This window comes from Lactuca saligna, chromosome 9 (assembly GCF_052625555.1).
Source record: "Lactuca saligna cultivar CGN05327 chromosome 9, ASM5262555v1, whole genome shotgun sequence".
Taxonomy (NCBI): Eukaryota; Viridiplantae; Streptophyta; class Magnoliopsida; order Asterales; family Asteraceae; genus Lactuca; species Lactuca saligna.
This window is the reverse complement of record NC_136425.1, coordinates 190275663-190292931: the sequence shown is the minus strand read 5'-3', so window position 1 is coordinate 190292931 and position 17269 is coordinate 190275663. Positions and strand designations below refer to the sequence as shown.

Here is a 17269-nt window from a genome sequence, read left to right as displayed (position 1 = left end):
TCGGATGGTATTTTGACCAGATCCGATTTTTGATGACGTAAGCAAAAACGAATCGGATTCTAACCGGATCTGATTGGATCGGATTTGGGTTTTGTGCATCTCTAAACATTACTATATATATATATATATATATATATATATATATATATATATATATATATATATATATATATATATATATATATAATCCTCATTATTATTATTATGAATGAAGAATTCTGAATAATATAACATATTCAAATATATAAGAAATAGGTTTTTTTGGGATGTGTGAATATGAAGATAGAGTTTAGAAGAATGTTGGATAAAAATATATTGTTTTTGCTTTATTATAGGAATATGGGCATGTGCGAATTTTGGCTGTGTGCATTTATCGACATACAAATTTTTTACTTGAAAAGTCTTGTCGGAAAAAAAAAAAGTTTAATAGATTCCGTCTATAATTGAGTTCCATACTGATCATGAGTTTGTAACGTTATACCAAGTCATAATTGCTTACCAAATATAGATTTTTTAAATACAAGTGATACTTGTTAACTACGTAATTCTTCTATTAAACATTTATATTAATTTATTTGAAAAAAAAATTGAGAATCTTCAAAACTTCAATTACATCTCACCATATATATATGCCTTGCGTCGGCATTATAGTCGGCAAAAAGGACCTGGGAAACATCTCAAACCGTTCATCTCGCATCTAAAGCCATCCAACGGTCGTTCTTCCCCAGAGGTCTAGACACACACATATTTGCCACACTATTTTTGCATGCTTGTGATGCATTTACTTTATTATTCCCCTCAAACATTATTGCTCTCTCTGCCCAATCTTTTTCTTCTAAAAGCCTCTGTGGTACCAAAGCTCCCCAAAGGCAGAATTTCTGGAGTGTAAATCCAGTCGTGGAGTTCCAAGATCCAACCAATCAATTAGAAATGTCTTTTTTCTTTTGGATTTGAATTGATTTAACAGGTGAGTACTTCAATTTCATTGGTGTGCATTTGTCCTTTTCTTTTGTTGAGTTCACGACAAGTTTTTGATGTTCAAGTTCGTGCTAAAACTTGTGCATCATGAATGCTAACATCAGTTTTAGCAAAATTATCTTCGATTATGTAATGATCGTAGTTATCAAGTTCATAGCGACTGCATTTATGAATTTTGGTATTGATACTACAGTGACACTGCTAAGGTGGGCTGTCGAATGGTCAAACTCATTCGTTGGATGTATACAGTATCACTTTTGTCATTGGGATGTTTGATAGATAGTAATGTGAAGCTTATTTCTTCTTAATATGAATATAATACAATATCTATTTGTACTATTAACACAGTAACTAGACCTACGTAATTAATTTTGATGCTATATATATATGTGCCTTGAGAAGTCAAAAGTCTTTTTTAATTATTGGAATTGCTATGTTCATATCATGATTAAATGATTTAGTATTTACTGAGATCTTCAAGTTAAGAGGTCACATATAATTTTGCAAGTACTGTTTAAGGTGTCAGAGAAAATTTACTTTTCATACAAAAATCAAATAAAGTGTCTCTCAGATCTTACTTTATGCCAAAGAAACAATTGAAGTAATTAAAGTCGTAGTATTCGTTGTCCTCTTTGTATGTGCAAAACATCAAAAGTCAAAGATTAATTAACATATGGTATAAGATGGAGTATATAATAAAAAAACAACGATGGTTTTCAAATTCATGGGGCTCTTTGCAAGTCTTCAAAATAATTGCATCCTTCATACATTTTTGCATAACAACTTGCATGCATTCTTAAAAAGTCAAAGCTTATAACTTTCACGTTTCACGTAAGTAGAACAAAAGTCAAAGATTAATTACAATTTGCATGCGTTCTTAAATGCGAAATTAATTTTGTTTTGAAAACCCGACGATGTTCTTCTTATGTGTATTACTCATTGTTTCAGGATGAGTAATATGGAGATTGTTCTAAAAGAAGAAGATGTCTACTCTGGTAATGTCAAGGGAATGATCCCACATGGCAGAGGTACATACAAATGGAAAAACGGAACAGTTTACGAGGGTTGTTGGGAAGAAGGAAAAATGGCTGGTAATGGAAAGATCACTTGGTCATCTGGAGCAAGTTATGAAGGTAATTTCTATGGAGGCTACTTACATGGTTTTGGCACATTGACAAATCCAGATGGGTCAACATACATAGGGTCATGGAGGTTGAACATTCAACATGGGTTTGGAAGAAAGCAATATAGTAATTCAGATGTTTACGATGGTTCATGGAGAGAGGGTGTTCATGAAGGAAGTGGTAAATACACTTGGTGTAATGGCGACATGTATATGGGAAGTTGGAAAGGTGGATTGATGTGTGGTAGAGGGGTGATGAAATGGCTGAATGGTGATTTGTTTGATGGTAATTGGTTAAAAGGGGATAGGCATGGGACAGGGGTTTATAGGTTTGTAGATGGTAATTATTATTTTGGGACATGGACGAATGGCCTCAAGGATGGATTGGGTATGTTTTATCCTGCAATAAGTATTAGGAGTTCATCTTCTGGAAGATTAGGAAAAAAGAAAGCTTCAAAACCTCATAGTATAGTTCGGAGTATATCTATAAAGAAACCTATTAAAGGATTATTTAGAGACATGGGTCGAATATCAAACAAGAAAATTTCTGTTGGAGTTTCTTCTATGGAGTCCTCTGCGTTAAATAGTACCGAGTTATTATCTCATAACCTTGATGAAGGTGAAAGTGTAGATGATTATAATAGTAGCAATGTAGTTTGGGAAAGGGAATACATACAAGGAGTTTTGGTGAAAGAAAGAACTAAAAATAATGCGAAGGTTTTAAGCAAAAAGGAACAACAACGAATATTTCTTATGGAGGAAATGAAAAGGAAGTCAACTTTGGATATTTTTGAATCCCGTAAGAGCAACTATATGATGCTTAATCTGCAACTAGGAATCAGGTAAATAATGAATACTCTAAATCTGACTTTTGTCTGATATTAATTTTCATGTTCAATATTTACTAGTATTGAACCTACCCCCTACCCCCCTATGACCCATCTAAATCTAGCTTTGGGTCCATTTGTCTCTTGCCCATGATCGACCCCAATCCATGTGCACAGTTGCAAAAAACAAATTATTGCCCCACCACGTGTGATGTACAAGAAAATGATTCCTTATGTCTAGCTAGGTATTAATTTGGCCGTTTTTTTTTAACATTGATCTGTATGTGACTATCTTATAATATAGAAGCAAATGTTTATATCTATTTTTCAAACCAATTATCATCTGAAAATTTGTAGTACAACTTTTTTTTTGATTATTCCATTCACTCTACTTAATTTATGTTCCAGTTCATTTCTTCTCAGTTTCAGCTCAATTTCATTTCGACTTGCAACACCGTATACATATCACTTAAGTCATGCATGAGTTTGCCATGCATATTTCCTTCTTTACAGTTTTACCCCTTGTTTATTTTACGTACCTTGTCTTCAAGGTAGTGGGTAGCAGTTTTATTTTAGTTGTTTTTTGTGGGGTAGTGGTCAGTTTTCTTAAATCTCATTTAAACCTTATATGACTGTTGCTTTTTGCTTGTTAACGTTGAATGAGATATAACATGAAAATCTTGTGTCAAGTTGCTTTTCTTTCTCCTTGTTGTGTACAAGAGAGTTCGTTCCCCTTGGTTTAACATTTGATTTTATAATGTAGCTCTACATTCTTGTTGATTCCAAACTCATGTTTTGTGTACATGACTTGATTATAGGTACACTGTTGGCAAAATTACACCGCTTACTATGCGTGAAGTGAGATATTCAGATTTTGGAGAACAAGCAAGGATAAGGGTTTATTTCCCTAGGAAAGGCTCACAATCGACACCTCCACATAATTCAGTTGATTTCTATTGGAAAGACTATTCTTTTATGGTCTTCAGGTATCTATTTAGCTGGTGTTTGTTTCTCTTTTCTTCTTCCTTAATCATCCCCTATAAATCTAAGTAGTCGCGACCTTGACAATCAGTTTTAAGCACATATATCGTATATTAATTAAGTATTGTCATTACTATTATCTATGTTAACGAGTTTTCCCATTATTCAATTCAATAGAAGTACTTTTGGCATTTAAAAAGTATACTATATCTTTCTCTAAGATCTCTCGACAGTAGAAGTAGTTTGGCCTTTAAAAATTATAATATATCTTTCTCTCTTAGATCTCTCGACAGTAGTTCTCAGCAAAGCCTTTGATTTATTTACATAACCTATATAATAAAACGCAATATATTACAATCAGTTTAATCCAACACGTAGTATTAGAGCTCTGTTTTGTGTATGTCCAAGTATATGCCAAAAACAACAATGGCAGGATCAAATGTTCGAAGGCAGATGGAGAAGCACAAAGGATTGGAGAATAAGGGAGTGCCACCCTAAATTACCCGATCCTTACAAAGTCTAATTTTGTGGCATGGGCTTTGAAGATGTAGGTAATCCCACTTGCAGATCAGCCCTTCACTTAAACCCACTTGCAAAGTATAACCTATTTATAGACTACAAAACAAACGTAAATACTAGGTGCATGTGCTTCCTATGAAGGTGCTACTATGCTCCATTATTCTCCTTCCAACTTGGTCACATATGATCAATTCAACAACAAAATAAATCTAGTTACTAATTAACATGGGACCCATTAACATAACCTAACCTACCCAACATGGATCTTCCCAATGTCACATCGCACGAGGCTTTGACCGGTCAGAAGCCAAAATTTCATTTCTTCAATGTTTTTGGTTGTTTCACAAATATTAAAATCTTAGGTTTGCGTCAAAAGAAGTTGGGTGATCGAAGTGGGAAGATGATCTATCTTAGGGCTGAAGAAGTACAAAAGGACATCGGTTTTTCTAACCACAAAAGAAGGTACGGGTAAGATGATACACGATGTTTGATGAAAAACAAAGATGGATTTGGACGGAAACATGGGTTGTTTTATTAGCCAAAAATTATGGTGTCACAGTAGCCCTTTATGCCTTGTTTCGGAGTTTTTTTTTAAACTCAATAAAGGAAAAGCAAAGAAAATAGGTAGCTGAAGGAAAAATTTATGTTTTGGTGTTTCCGGTTTAGGACCAAAAAGAAAATAAAACTTAAAGAGTTTCCTTCCTCTTACTTTGTTTCCATTAATTAAACTCGGGAACATGATTTTCTTTTGACATCCCTCACTTTCCCTCCATATCCCTCCTTAACGCCTAGTTCCCGAGTTTAACAAAAGAAAAGAAGAAAAGAGAACAGAAAGTCGTGAGAGAAAAGAAGAGAAAGGAAATGAAAACAATTTTTTTTTTGTGTTGCCGAGTTGGAGAGAAGTGGAAGGAAAAATGAATCATTTTGTTCTTTCTTTCCAAATCCTCTCAAATCGGAAGGAAAGTTAGGAGGAAAAGTGATCATCCCATTTCCATCCACTTTCTTCCACTTCCCTCGTTTAATGAAACTTGGAAACACCAATTTTTTTTATTTTCTTCTCATTTCCACCCAATTCATTTCCTTTCTCTCGTTAAGTTGAACTCGCGAACAGGGTGTAAGTAGAACTCGAGAACAAGACGTTAGTACCAAACCAACCCCAAAATAACCTTGTTTTCAATCCCGAATAACCCTGAAACAACTTTGTTTTCACACAAAACAACCCTGCAACATCGTTTTCATGGCGAAACAATAACTGTGTTTTCATCCCAAAACAAACCCGAAAACTCACCACTTGGGATCAAAAAAGCTCCAAAACAATACCAAATTCAACCCAAAACAGCCTCTAAAAATGCAACATCCGTTCGTATAAAAAAATCCTAAAAACCCATTTTCTGTTGAATTGATAACCTCTTCTAGCCGGCCTGGACTAGTTGGTTATCATACATTGACCAATAATTAGTTACCATACGTTGACCGGTATCTATGGAAGAGTGGATCTGCTGATTTTAGACATGGAGAATTGCTTCTTATTGACTTCGAACAACCTTTATATTAAAAAAAAAATCAACTAATGAAGAATGGAGAAAAAACCGAACTTCATGCAATTCAAAGGAATCACACTTCGAAGCTTGTTAATCTATTCTAGTCAAAAACCTGATTAGATTGAGTATTTAAGGATAAAAATGAAGCCTTATGAACAATCACCAAGTATACGACTTGTCTCATTGCACGGGGTTCCTTGCAAAAACAAGGTATCGATTTTGAGAAAATATTCACATCGTTAGTTCGAACCTATATAATCCAACTTATTCTTGCATTAATGGTCTAATGGACTTAGGATATAGACCATTTAGACACAAAGACCAAATTTCTAAATAGTGATCTAAATGCAAAAGAGTGCATATCGCAACCTAAAGGTTTTATTGTTAATGGAATGAAATATAAAGTTTACAAAATTTCTAAAGCTCTTTATGGGTTACATCAAGCATTGGATGCATGCACTATATTCTATTGGATAAAACTTATAGAGTATTATGTTAAAAAGGTGTTCGTATGATCGAGACATCTATACCTAAATAAAAAAGGTTTGTCAATTATGTTGGAGTGTAAAAAAACGATCAACTTATGCTATGGGGAATTTTGAAGAGTTTGGAATTAAAGATTGCAACCTAATGATTTATCCTATGGATATGAATCTGATACTTAGCAACACAAAGGACCAAAGAACTTGTGGGTATTTTAGATAATGATCTTAGAGGCGACGTCATGGACAATCATCGCACTAGTGGCGTGGTTTTCTATCTTGGGGAAAGTGTTATCATTTGGGAACCATTATATGTATACTTGGTCTGGGGATTGATCATATCTTACATTACATAACCTGGTTGTACAACCATTATAGTTTCAAAAGGATGTTAGCAATAACATCATCACATTCTCGGTATGTATATAATCTAACACTAAAGATTTCTCAAATTCCTTATACATGTAATGTAGACAAGATGGTATGAATATTTGTGAAAATTTTTGACCCAAAGAAATTTGTATGTTTATGTCTACTTAACTAGTAAAATGAGAGGCCAAGAGAACCTTTTGTTGGATATGGTGGTGATTGTGACATATAGATCTAATAACCAATGTACAAATTATTAGAATTTCGTCATATATTTATTTAGCTAGGATCATAACTCATTTATCCCATAATCAAACTACTAACAAATTTGGCTACATAGTTTGATAGGAGAAGAGAGCATGATACATTAGTCACAAAAGGTGTATGAGTGATGGATTGTTCCAAATACATGAATAAGGAAATAATTATGCATGTTATGATGTATTTATATAGATGATCATGTGCAATTTAGTATTGATCCATTAAAGAATGCATGGCTAACATTTCATGGATATGCTATCACTACATTTCATGTGCACTTTGTATGTACCAAAATTTTATATGAAATACTATCATGTATGTTATATTGATACTCATATTGTCTTAATACATCTGGATGGAGTCATTTTTCAGGAATTTGAGGGAACTATTCAAATTAGATGCTGCAGATTATATGATGTCAATATGTGGGGATGATGGTTTAATAGAGCTTTCTTCTCCAGGGAAAAGTGGAAGCCTTTTTTATCGCTCTCATGATGACAGATTTGTGATTAAAACATTACGAAAATCCGAGCTCAAGGTTTGACTCTATAAATACAATCTTTTAGCTCTTTCTGAATTCTATTCAACATCTTATATATCATAATTTTATATTCCCGACTTCGTGTTATGCATGAGCATCTTAGTAAATTATTCGTATGCATAGTCATCCTTCCTTCTACCTTTTGATTATTTGCTTGTATTTACTTGTTACTTCTTGTTCTATTCCTTTATTTCTCATATTTATATATGCCATCATAATACTTTCTGCTCTATTGTTGTAGGCTTCTATTTGCATTTATATTTGTATGATACTTTGTGACTTATTTCCATGTTGTTTGTTGTATCTTTATCTTAGTACTTATTAGTTTGTTATTCTTTTATTCTCGTTGGAGTTCTTCTATGGAAGTAGACTCTCCACCCCCAATTAGAGGTAAGAATATCTACATCTAACCTCTCATATCCTAATTTTATGGGATTAGGTATTGTTCATTTATTAAATTTGAGTTAGTCTCATCTACATATAGTCTTATAATCTTAGGTTCAAATAATAGAAGATATTAAGAGTTTCTTAACATGTTCTTCAATATAAATAAATGCATAAAAACCTATGTGTAATCAAAGACAAAAAATATTGACAATAATTGTGGATACGTGATCATACAAGGAAAGAATACACAAATATCTACTTACAAGAGAATACAACTACAACTAAACCATATAAGCTCCCTAGCCTAATAGCACTGACTGCTATATACACTTCGACATTCCCCCTCAAGATGAAGCATAGATATTGATCATGCCAACTTAGTATAAATGTAAATAACTCTACTCCTAAGTAAGACTTTTGTGAACATGGGAAGTTGTAATCCTTCCAATCTAACTTTTGAGAGAAATGATGATCTACTTCTATGTGTTTGGCTCTATCATGAAATACTTGATTTTTGGTGATATAAATGGAGGCATCGTTATCACACCAAAGATTCATTGGTTTTGATTGAGAAAACTTGATCCTTTCAAGTAGAGTATGCAACCATATGAGCTCATAAGTTGTCTATGTCCTAGCTCTATATTTAGATCTACACTCAAAAATAAAACTAAAATTTGTTTTTTACTCTTCCATGAAACAAGATTTCCTCTATCAGAGACACAATACCTGATACTTGATTATCAAGTTCTAGGGTCACCATTATAGTTAACATCTGTAAACCCTACTACCATATAATGACCAAGATTCTATGATTCTGATACAATATGCCACACCCTCGAGTACCCTTTAGATACTTTATGATGTGAGTGACAATGTCCCATGTCCTTGGTGATGACATAAAATGTCTCACACACTCATTAGAAAAGAATTATTGGCCGATTAATCCTAAGAAAATTGAACCTCCCAATAATTCTTCTATATATATTTTTAGTTTTCAATTGGATCTCCGTCATCTGCTTTCATTTTCATATTCGATTCAATATGAGAATCATAAGTTTTTGCATCAATCAAGTTTGAGTCATTAAATACTTCAAAACAATAGTTTCATTGAGACATGAAACTTCCATTCTGAGTGCGAGAGACCTCAATCCCTAAAAAATACTTCACATGAGTAGGTCCTTTGTTTGAAACTCATCTCCAAAAAACACTTTCAAAATCTTATTAGTTGAACCATTTATAATTAACTTCCATATATTAGCATCCTCAATCAAATCTACATGAGTGGATATCTTATGACCAGAATAGCTTGGTCAAGGATGAAGATATTATGTTCTCCTAATTATTATTGAATTGACCATGTTTTCCTACTTTCGTGGTACAAATATACTTCTCAAAAGCAAGTTATTAGGTATTGGTGTCCCCTCAAGCAAGGTCTCTTCTATGGCTAGGTGGTTAAAGTGTCTTGAAAGTGAACGATCGTTTACTTATCTTGGCATGATAGCAAGAGGAAAGTCGAGTAAAGTGTCCATGTGGATTCCCCTTATTCATAAATTCAACAAAAAAAACTTTCAAGAAGGAAAGTGAGAACCCTTTAAATTGGTGGATGCCTGACGCTTGTTAGGTGTATTCTAGCAAGCCTCGGGACGTACCTTTTCTCGATATATAAAGTCTATAAAAAAGTCATTGTGAAGCTTGAAAGTATCTATAATAGGTTCCTTTGGGGTACTACTAGAGTTAGCAAAATCATCACTTGGATTACGTGGGACAAAACGATGAAATTCAAAGATCTTGGCAGTTTGGGAATTCGAAGCTTAAGAGCTTTCAGTCTAGATCCTTTAAGAAAATGGTGGTTGCATTTTAAGGATACCACCTATACAATTAGGAAAAAGTTTTTAGATGCATTTATAGAGAACATGTAGGGTTGGGAGTGTCAATTTCAAGTTGTAATAGAATCAATGTTAGAGCACGAATCAATAAGATCAATATAGTCATGGAGATGTCAAATATAGAGTTACTTAACCTCTTTTATAAAATTATTGACATCAGGGTAACTCAATAACAAGTAGTTAGTGTTGGATTCTCAATGGGAGAGGATATTTCAATGTTTCTTATTTAAGAAAGGAAGTTGACAATCATTTGTTGGAGTGCACTAACTTAACTACCATACGGTCTAAGGTGGTTCCTGAAAAATAAATATCTTAATTTGGCGTTTGAGACTCCGTAGATTGTTCACTAGATTTAACCTCGCACACAGGGGGTAATCATTCCAATCACCATGTGTCTATTTTGTAATTATTTGTGTAGAACAAGAGACATGTTTCCAAGAGCTATTCCACAACTAAGGAGATTCGTGAGATCCTGCTCAATTGGTGCAATGACCTTATCTTGAACGACGCATTTGACACCTTCCTAGGGATAAACTCAACTTATAGTGTGGACAACATATCTCAAGATATTCTTAAAGCGATTTCAAAGGCGCTAATATGGACCATATGGACAGATATGAATGATATGATTTTAAATAGAAAATTGAAGAGTTTGTCTACTCTAGCTTATAAGGTCAAAACTTTGAGATTTTTATGACTTAAGGTTAGAGCTAAATGTGATAGGGATTTATTATGGGACTCATGGGCTAACAACTCTCTTTATTGTATTATGTAATTCATACTTCTTGTAGTTTAATTTATATAAAGTGTAGTGGTTAAAAAATCAAGCATTGACTGTAAGCAGATGATAGTAATTCACGATTGTAATACCATGTCTTCCTACTTATAAGGTACAAATATATATGCTCATATAGCATAATTTATAGAGGTGATATATATATATATATATATATATATATATATATATATATATATATATATATATATATATATATATTTAAAAAAAATATTTTTTATGAATTATGACTTACGAGTGCGGCATGCCCTACTTAGTCAGAAACCCAATCCTTGACTCCTTGTTACTCAAAAAGATAACAAACTACTCTCATCCTTACATTACTACCTCAATGTCGTGAGAGCTCAACCACTAGTACCATCTCCAGTTGCAATCGCGAACCATTGGTACACCTATGCTCTATCATCCCACTGGTGCTCATCGCTCTATCCCACAAACCTGTATAATTAAATGTGTTATGTGGGTTGGGTTAGGTTGGGTTGATGTATTTTGAACCGTCAAGCCGAACCCAACCCAATTGCAAATCCTAAATTATTTTACCTATTACAATAAGAAAAGTAAGGGCTAGCATTCGAAACTTTCACAAGATCTAGATATATCATATTTTTGTCTAGATGCAAAACACACACATATTTGTAAATTAAGAGTAATTTAGCTAATCACTACTAAAAATTAGGAGTACATCAATGTGTATAATTTCCATGTTTATATAGTTTCCTAGATTAGCGAGATAGGATATAGTATAAATTAAGACTCCATGTACAACTTTATTTGATGAAACACACATTACAGTCTTCTTGGTACGTTTGGCCTCTTCTTTTGTACGTACAACATTTGTGATATATCATTACATATTTCTATCGCAATCAAGTTAATTGACTCATAATCATTTCCATATATTTTCAAAATGCACTCAAACCTTTACGTGCACATTATAAGTTCAATCCTTTTACCCATAATAGCATGCATGTTTCATTTATTGTCCAATTAGACAATAAACCTTAATATTTGACATAATCATGCCATGCAAAACCTATTAAATATTTCCTACATCTTAAGACCTTATGTCCTTTACTCATATGATAATTAAGTGTCATTTCAATAATAGTAACATCCTTTGCATAAGTTCCTTATTTATGCAATGTATTTCATATTTCTATGAATACGTAACTCAAAACTTTTTTCTTCTATGTTTCCTTTCACATCATAAAACATGCTTTCCTTACAATACATTTTGTAAACCACATAAATTACCCCAAACCACATGGACCATACATGTAATTTTCTCTATTAAAAACTATCATTTAATATTTAAGTCAGAATTTCTCTACTAGATAAATAAGTTCTAATATTTTTACATTTTGTTTTCTCAATTAAGAACTTTATCAAAAAGATTTATCATTACATAAATATACTTGCAAAATAAAAGTAGTTTCAACATACCTATTTAAGTAATATACATAGTCATAATTGAAGTTACTAAAATGTCATTCTTGGTAACTAACTCGAACTAGTGATTTTTTAGCTGAGCTAACAATGTCTGATTTCTACCTCAATTTTATCTTCATAGGTAATTCCCAATTGAATTACTGATTTTCTTATTTTATTACATTTATAATTTATTAATCTTTCTTTACTCTATATATCACACTGCATCATCATTATGCAACTTTGTTTCCGAATTAAAATTAGAAATTTGATATTCTATTTTCATATTTTGTAGGTTTTACTCAAGATGCTTCCTAGCTATTACAATCATGTACAAGCACACGATAATACCATGATTACTAAATTTTATGGCATCCACGAGATAACACCAAGAGGTGGCAAGAAGGTATCTAACATGTTTTCTGCTTATTCTAGTTTCCATGTGCATGTTTGGTTTGCAGATGCTGATGGAATTCCAAAACATTGGAATATGAGATTCCTTTCCATGATGTATTTGGTTTCCAAATTAATGGACAAAATTCAGTTATTTCGAAATCAATGAAATTTCATGTTTAATAGATTTTGTTATTCTTTATTACCAAGGGTGGTAGGAATTCACCTTCATTTTTCATTTTTATTAAAAGACCAAAATGCCTTCATTATATAATAAAAAATAATTTTATGGTACGATAAATAAAAATAAATTTGAATGCAAATGAAAATGTAATATATATATATATATATATATATATATATATATATATATATATATATATATATATATATATATATATATATATATATAATCATTGAATTCCATCCCATCTCCTACCAACCATGCATGTAAGTGATTATAATTTTTTCAAATTCCAATTCATTGGAAAAATTATGTTTCTTCCAAATCATTGTTTAAACAACACACCCACTTAGTATACATCCTCATTATTGTTTTGTTAAACTCAACTTTAGGTACAATTTGTGGTCATGGGAAACATGTTTTACACTGATTTGAGGATACACCGTCATTATGATTTGAAGGGTTCATACTATGGAAGAAATACAAATACATATAATATTATAGAGGCCACCACACTGAAAGACCTTGATCTTACTTATAAATTCCATATGGACAAGTCACTCCGTGATGCACTTTTCACGTAAGTAATATTCTCCTCTTGTCATTTGATGATTATATCTTCCGTTTTTCATCCACTCAAACTTAAGTTTGACGTATCATCAACTATATTTCTAGTTTAATGATAATATAAAAATGTACTTTAACACATTTGTTTATTACAACATCCTGGTTTCATTTTTTCCTAATACAACATTGCAATTTGAAAGATCTACATAAATATACAATCTTTTATAGTTGGCTAAAACTTCAGAGTATAATGTTCTAAACGCAAAATGCTATAATTGGGTAGATTTTTCAAAGTATGATGCTATAATGTAAAGAAATGAAAGTGGTATGATAAAGTACACAAATGAGTAAAAGTGGATTGATACTTCTTGCATTTAGCACTTCCTTTTACATTGATAAGTTTTAGTATTTCACTAGTGTCCCATTTCTACAGACAAATTAATCTGGACTGCATGTTTCTAGAATCTCAACAAATTATAGATTATAGTCTTCTATTGGGATTGCATTTTAGAGCTCCTGAACATTTGAAGAGTATGTTAGAACCACCAGATGCTTATGCATTCAACAGGCCTCAGAATACTACTGATGATGGTAAATTTCTATCTCTATTTCTATTTTATTTATATTATAAATTATATAACAATTTAAATTTCTCTTTTGCTTGTTTTAGGAGCAATTTTTCGTGTGGATCGTACAATTCAACCAACGGGACTTCTCCTAGTGACTCATGAACCAGATTCTGTAAACACCGCACCAGGTCCGCATAGTAGAGGAAGTACTTTGAAAGCATTTTCGGTAGGGGACAAGGAAGTTGATGTCCTTCTTCCCGGTACTGGAAGGTATTCAATCTACTCTTTGTTTGGTTTTTAAAAATAAATATAAATTTTATACTCATGAATAATATTTAACATTCCATTATTCAAATTAGACGCGTAAATAAAGTTAATTTCATAAATCAAGACAAAAACATTGATTTAATGGTATTTTGTGAAAAGAAAAAAAATACTTTATTAGCCTTTACAAATCTTTAGAATATTTTTTTTTTGTTTTATTATTTTTTTTGTAAAAAAAAACAAATACATTGTTTCCTATTTATGATATTAACCTTATTGAATATTTTATATTAAAAGTAAATTGACAAGTACATATATTTCATTACATTTCATCAAAGAATGAATCATATTTTTAAGGATTTTATGATACCATCCCTAATTATTAAAAAAACACGATTTTTTTATTTAATCCAAATGCTTCATTCCAGCTTTGATTAATGTATGCTTGATACTACCATAAAAGTACTACATAAAATAATATCAACTCTTAATTATTATATAAATGACCCTTTTGCCTATAAGAATAAAAATGTACGGAGATAGTATTATCAATGGAATATTTAGGTCAAAATTCTAGATAAATAGGGCACATCTAGTTTATTAAGGTGTATAGGCCTTAAGAATATGGTGTTTTTCCAGTGACTTTAACCATGACCTTTTGGTCAAAAATCACGATCATCCATAATTTGGATTTAAAGGGTTATATTTTAAATTTGTTGTCGTTAATGTTGAGGTTATTTTTGGGACATGTGTCTTTTTAGGGATATTATATCTAATTATATGGAAGAAGTGAACATTTATACCTTTTACACACACAAGAAGTCATGAACAACAAGTCTGCATTTCAACATGCACCACCTTATTGGGTGGGACAACATAGTGAAATTTTTTTTCCATTTGCATTTGTCTGGTGACGGTTGGTCCAAATATATTTTAGTTCTAAGGAAAAAAATGCTAGTATTAGATTTTGGTTTAGATGAAATATTTTGTTTAAGAATGATTTTGAATCTAATATAGAAGGCAAAACATAAACTACCTAAGTATCGAACTTGGAAGAATCAATTTCAAGGTATTGTCTCAACCACACAAGCTTCAAAAGAATTATACATCTTGAGAAATAAAAGTATATATAAATAAATTTCTCACTTAACTATTGGCGTAATTGAGCACACCAGACTCTAAAAGTTAGACAAGTAACATTTCTAACTACACTACATCAAAATCTTTTTTTTTATTAAATTGTTTGTATTATATCTAGAGAAATAAATCCTAAATTGGACCCTAAACTCAAAGTCACTTAAGATGGTCTCCCAACTTACCCTATCCTTTGGGTCGGACCTTATCTTCGTCTCAGTCCATTGAACAACGAAATAAGCAATTTGTCATGTTATGTTATGTTATGTTATATTGTGCCATATCATTCCATACTGTATTATGCTATGTTATATATGTATTGTCATGGCATGGCATGAGATGCCATGCATATACATAAATTTCATCTAGTACCTTAAATTTTACCTAATATCTATAAAAACATTTTTAGGTTACGGGTGCAATTAGGTGTGAACATGCCGGCTCAAGCAAACCATAAGGTTTCTCATGACATTTCCGGTTCCACAGAAGTCGAACTTTTTGAGGTCTACGACGTTGTTCTTTATCTCGGTATAATTGATATACTTCAGGAATACAACACAAGAAAGAAAATAGAACATGCATATAAATCTGTACTCCATGACCCTATGTCAATATCTGTTGCTCCACCTAAATTTTACTCTAACCGCTTCTTCAAATTTCTAGAGAAAGTTTTCCCTTCTAATAATTGAATTAAATATTTATATTTATAATGTAACACTTGAGATATTTGTAAACTTTTGAACAATAGAGGCAAAATACAGTTAGGGTAATTACTTCGCTTGGTTTTCATTTTAGTAATCATTTATATTTACAATGTAACACTTGAGATATTTTTTTTTGTCTCAAACAAGCCCCTCGTGCTTGGGTTGAGAAATTTTCCACGGTAATTACTTCTCTTGGTTTTTATCCTAGTAATCATGATTCGACGTTATTTGTTAGACTTAAGAGTGCTGGTTGGATCCTTATTTCCTTATATACTGATGACATGATTATTACAAGTTTCGATCATAATTGTATAGAGTCTTTGAAACAAGATTTGGCATACCGATTTGTTATGAAAGACTTGGGCTTATTGCATTATTTCTTGGGGAAATGTGTATCCAAATCTCACAATAAAATTTTTGGTTTTTAATTAAGTTAAAATTCACAACTATAAGACAAAGCTTAGAGTATCATAACAACATGAAATCACAAAATGTTGATGATGTTGACGACTATGTACAGTCATGCCTTTGTCTTTCCCCGATCCTCAGAATTACCAAAAAAACTTAAATCCACAACTATAAGACAAAGCTTAGTGAGTTTATCAGAGTAACAGATATAACACATCACAAATAAAAATACATAACAATAATGGTTCGGTTTAACCCCGAGTAGTCATCAACTAAAATACATTAAATTCGGGTCCTCAGTGACCCTGAGTCATTAATAACTCAATTACAGAATGTCTAGGTGCTCAACGACCCATAGTCATAAGCTACTCAATTATAGAAAATTAACATACAAAAAAGTTCAGCACAACTAAAGATACATTTCAACCACAACAAACATGAGATTAGCAAAATAGTGAGAAGACTCACCTCACAGATAGATCAAAAACAATACCACTGCAAGTGAATACTAATGGACTGGTCTCACACATCACCTAGAAATAAATCAAAGGTCAAACTTGGCTATGACTTAAACCCTAAATTTTGATCCAAGGTCAAACTTAGTTAAAAACTCAACAACTTAGCATGTTAGTCAATAGCGCGCCAACTTTTTGTTGGGTGCCCCGCACCCACAAAAAGACAAAATACTCGGGTTTCTTAGCTTAAACAGGCGTGCTCCCAAAAGATTCTGAAAAGCACACTGCATGTGGGAGAGGCACGATGGGCTTTAGCTATAATTATAAGGCAAAATTACTTATTCCAATTAGTTAATCTACCAAACTTCCAAATTTGCTTCTTAATAGTGTTTAAGTGGATAAAGTTTCCAATTTTATCCATTAAGACACTCCAATCCAACAAAATCTAAAGTTTAAACATAAAAAAGACCTA

The 17269-nt window shown here is 32.1% G+C and overlaps 1 protein-coding gene across 1 annotated transcript; it reads left to right on the top strand.

Annotated features, from left to right (window-relative positions):
• The first annotated feature begins 670 nt into the window (after positions 1-670).
• On the top strand, positions 671-16141 carry LOC145015806 (phosphatidylinositol 4-phosphate 5-kinase 7-like). The gene is made up of 9 exons (XM_078974283.1): positions 671-967; positions 1927-2943; positions 3747-3914; positions 7454-7619; positions 12415-12525; positions 13089-13276; positions 13697-13854; positions 13934-14102; positions 15640-16141. Exons 2-9 carry the CDS (start codon positions 1928-1930, stop codon positions 15917-15919), a joined length of 2256 nt encoding a protein of 751 aa, XP_078830409.1. The 5' UTR covers positions 671-967; position 1927; the 3' UTR covers positions 15920-16141.
• The last annotated feature ends 1128 nt before the right edge of the window (positions 16142-17269 follow it).

What these genes read in the sequence shown, in the direction of transcription:
- LOC145015806 (XM_078974283.1), top strand. Translation starts at nt 1,928, where the DNA reads ATGAGTAATATGGAGATTGTTCTAAAAGAAGAAGATGTCTACTCTGGT. An exon ending in TATTCTTTTATGGTCTTCAG is followed by an intron (nt 3,915 to 7,453) that starts GTATCTATTTAG and finishes GTCATTTTTCAG; the next exon opens with GAATTTGAGGGAACTATTCA. An exon ending in TACGAAAATCCGAGCTCAAG is followed by an intron (nt 7,620 to 12,414) that starts GTTTGACTCTAT and finishes CATATTTTGTAG; the next exon opens with GTTTTACTCAAGATGCTTCC.